Below are 3,389 nucleotides of genomic sequence, written 5' to 3'. Positions count from 1 at the left end.
GAGCTCGGGGCGTTATCCCGATGGAATTTCACTTTTATAGATTCTCCAGGCCGGGAATAATTTGGCCGCCGCGTGAATTTACTGGATAGAACGTGTGTCGATAATAAAACCCATACGGGAATCTGTGTTTAACATTTGCCGCACGTAAGCCGAACGTCCAGAGTACGTGAAGATAGCAGATTGATGCAATGTACCTGAACATTATAGCAAACAAAAAGTGAATCCGGTTACTTGTTAAAGCCTTGTAATTTAAACATTGCAAATACGTTACACAGAATACAGTGTGTGCAAAAAATAATATGCAAAAACGTGTAGTGTTTTATTTTTCTTGAATTTAAAACTTTTAGTTAGACCGGTACTCAGCAATATTAATCCTTGAGTTTTACATCGTTAAATAGATTCGATCGTCGACCACGATGGCAGGCGGTTCGAGCAGTGAACCTCCTGACAAATGTAAATTTTGTGCTAAATTTACTTCAACAAGTGACATTAAATGTTTGGGTAATACCTGTGATGTTGTTGTGCACGTCAAGTGTTTTGATGCAATTTCGAAAGTTGTGTTTGTCGATAAAAACTCGTTCTATTGTCGTAATTGTTCTGTTAATAAAGGACATTGTTCTGCTCCAATGTGTGATAAGTTATCATGTGAAAAAGTTGTATTGGAGAAGGAGATTGAATGTCTGTCACGAGAAAGGGAAGTTTTAAATAAGTACGTTTCTGAATTGGAATATACAAATAATCTGCTTAAATCAAAAACGCCGGTAAGTGACGACTTTCCAGTACAACCTTCTAATTCTACCAGTTTATTTTTGCCAATTAGTGATAGGCCAGCAAAAAGTTACTCGGGTGCCTTGAAAATAAACAAAACTGGATGTGATTCTGTTTTGCTTATAAGGTCAACGAACCAAAATATTACTAACGTACAGGTAGATAGCGATATTAAATCGAAAATTAACCTTTCTTCTACAAAAGCTACTGTCGATAGTACTAAGTTGGTAAGAAATGGAGTTTTGATTAACTGTAGCAACGCAATGTCTTTAGAAAAATTAAAAGAGTGCCTTACCAAACAATTAGGAAATACTTATTCTGTTACTGAACCAAAGAAATTAAATCCGAGATTAATGATTCGTGGCGTAAATGCAGCCTCTCTGGAAACAACAAGTTTTTTGCAAGACCTTATTACTTTAAATGATCTCAACGTAAATGAAGATGATATAAAAATAGTAACAAAAGTTAAGTTTAAGGAACGTTTCAACGTCGTGTTGGAGGTTTCACCAGCTTTATACAAAGCGGTAATAGAAAGAGGTTTTCTGTATATAGGCTGGCTCAAATGTTATGTTAGTGAACACGTCAATATTGTAAAATGTTTTCAATGTTGTAAAGCCGGTCACCAGAAAAAAAATTGTCTTAGTAATTTAGTATGCCCGAAATGTTCTGAATCTCATGAAATGAAAGATTGTACCAGTCAGACTATGTGTTGTAATAATTGTAAAACGTTAAACGTAAGATACAAACTTAATTTAGATACAGCTCATGTTGCAAACAGTTCAGTTTGTGGTTATTTACTAGGTAAAATTGAGCAACTTAAAACTAGAATTCAGTATGTCTAACAAAAAGCTAAAATTAGCTCATTTTAATACACGTTCTTTGTTTCCAAAATTTAACGTTTTCCTTGATCTGGTAAATGATCACAACTTTGATATTGTTTGCCTGTCCGAAACTTGGTTGACTTCGGATATCTCAGATCAGAGTGTATATATTCCGGGTTTTAAAATAATTCGTAAAGACCGTGGTTCAAGAGGTGGTGGAATCGCTGTTTTTGTACGTGATTCAATAATTTCAAAGTCAGAACTTGCTGACCTTCCTTGTCCATTAGGTATCGAACAAATGTGGATTTCTGTGAAAATACAGAAAACAACGTTGTTAGTCGGTGTTATATATAAAACTGAGGCGTGCAGGATGCTAAATTTTATACAGTATTGTGATGATACCCTTTCTCACATAGTACCTCAATTTAACAATATTATTTTAACTGGTGATATCAATGTTGATCAGCTAGTAGATAATCAAATAAATTATTGTTTTCTGTCTTATAATTTTGTTCAATTAGTAGCGGAACCTACGCGCATAACTAACAGTTCTCAAACATTGCTCGATGTTATTTATACAAATAAAAGTGAACTCATTAGACATTCAGGCGTTTTAGATCATGAACTATCTGACCATAGAGCAGTGTACTGTGAATTTGATTTAGATATTAATCACAAAACAAACTTTTTAAAGATATATAGAAATTACAAAAACTTTTCAATATCTTGTTTTAACGCAGATCTGGAAAAAATGTCATGGGATAATATACTGTACGAAAATTTTATAGATAATAAAATTCGAATTTTCAATGACATGTTAGTTTCGCTGTTTGACAAACATGCTCCCTATGTTGAATCAAGAATTACAAAACCACCTGCTCCGTGGCTAACACCCACAATACAGAATATGATGAAAACTCGTAATGCTGCTTTAGCCAAATATAAGAAAACTAGAAACGTGTTAGACTATAGTTACTATAAAGACCTTCGAAACGCGGTTACTAACGCAGTCCGTCTGGAGAAGAGTGGTTATTTAAATTATCGGTCTGCTTCTTCGAATAAAAAAGATCTTTGGAAAGCGATGAGGTTATTCAAAATTGTAAATAAACCAGTTATAGAGATCCCTCAGGAGCTTAAAGACCCTATCTCTATAAATAATTATTTTACATCTGTTTTTAGCCCTGTAAATTGTTGTCCTGAGACAACCCAATGGTATCAGTCAAATATTTTCAACCCAGATATTATTTTCTCGTTTAAAATGGCCACTATTGATGAAATTAAATCACTAGTATTAGGGTTAAAATCGGACGCTGTTGGATGTGATAATATTTCTGCAAAGATGCTACAACTCTCCCTTTCTATTACTGCTCCTTATATTACGCACATTATAAATTGTTGTTTGGAGGTAGGTTATTTTCCGGACATTTGGAAATACGCTTTGGTAAAACCACTACCCAAATCAAATAAACCTGAATCACTTAATGATCTTCGCCCAATAAGCATTCTACCGGGACTGTCAAAAATTTTAGAAAAGGTTATTTATAAACAGATATACGATTATATTTTAAAAAATAATGTAGTTACGTGTATACAATCAGGCTTTAGAAAAGAGTTTAGTACAACGACCCTGCTTCTTGACTTAACAGATAATATACTTCGATCATTTGATGAAGGAAAAGCAACCTCAGTCATATTGCTTGATTTTTCTAAAGCCTTTGACACTATTGATCACGCTCTTATGTGTGCTAAATTGAAATATTTTGGATTTGATGATACCTCCTTACAGTTTTTCAAATTTTA

The 3,389-nt window shown here is 33.8% G+C and overlaps 1 protein-coding gene across 1 annotated transcript; it reads left to right on the top strand.

The window, feature by feature from the left end:
- The first annotated feature begins 416 nt into the window (after positions 1–416).
- Positions 417–1,610, top strand: LOC126884883 (uncharacterized). Its single transcript, XM_050651190.1, has one exon. It carries the CDS (start codon positions 417–419, stop codon positions 1,608–1,610), a length of 1,194 nt encoding a protein of 397 aa, XP_050507147.1.
- The last annotated feature ends 1,779 nt before the right edge of the window (positions 1,611–3,389 follow it).

This window comes from Diabrotica virgifera, chromosome 5 (assembly GCF_917563875.1).
Source record: "Diabrotica virgifera virgifera chromosome 5, PGI_DIABVI_V3a".
NCBI classification, from domain to species: Eukaryota; Metazoa; Arthropoda; class Insecta; order Coleoptera; family Chrysomelidae; genus Diabrotica; species Diabrotica virgifera.
The sequence above is the reverse complement of the archived record's forward strand: the minus strand, read 5'-3'. Positions and strand labels throughout refer to the sequence as shown.

What these genes read in the sequence shown, in the direction of transcription:
- LOC126884883 (XM_050651190.1), top strand. Translation starts at nt 417, where the DNA reads ATGGCAGGCGGTTCGAGCAGTGAACCTCCTGACAAATGTAAATTTTGT.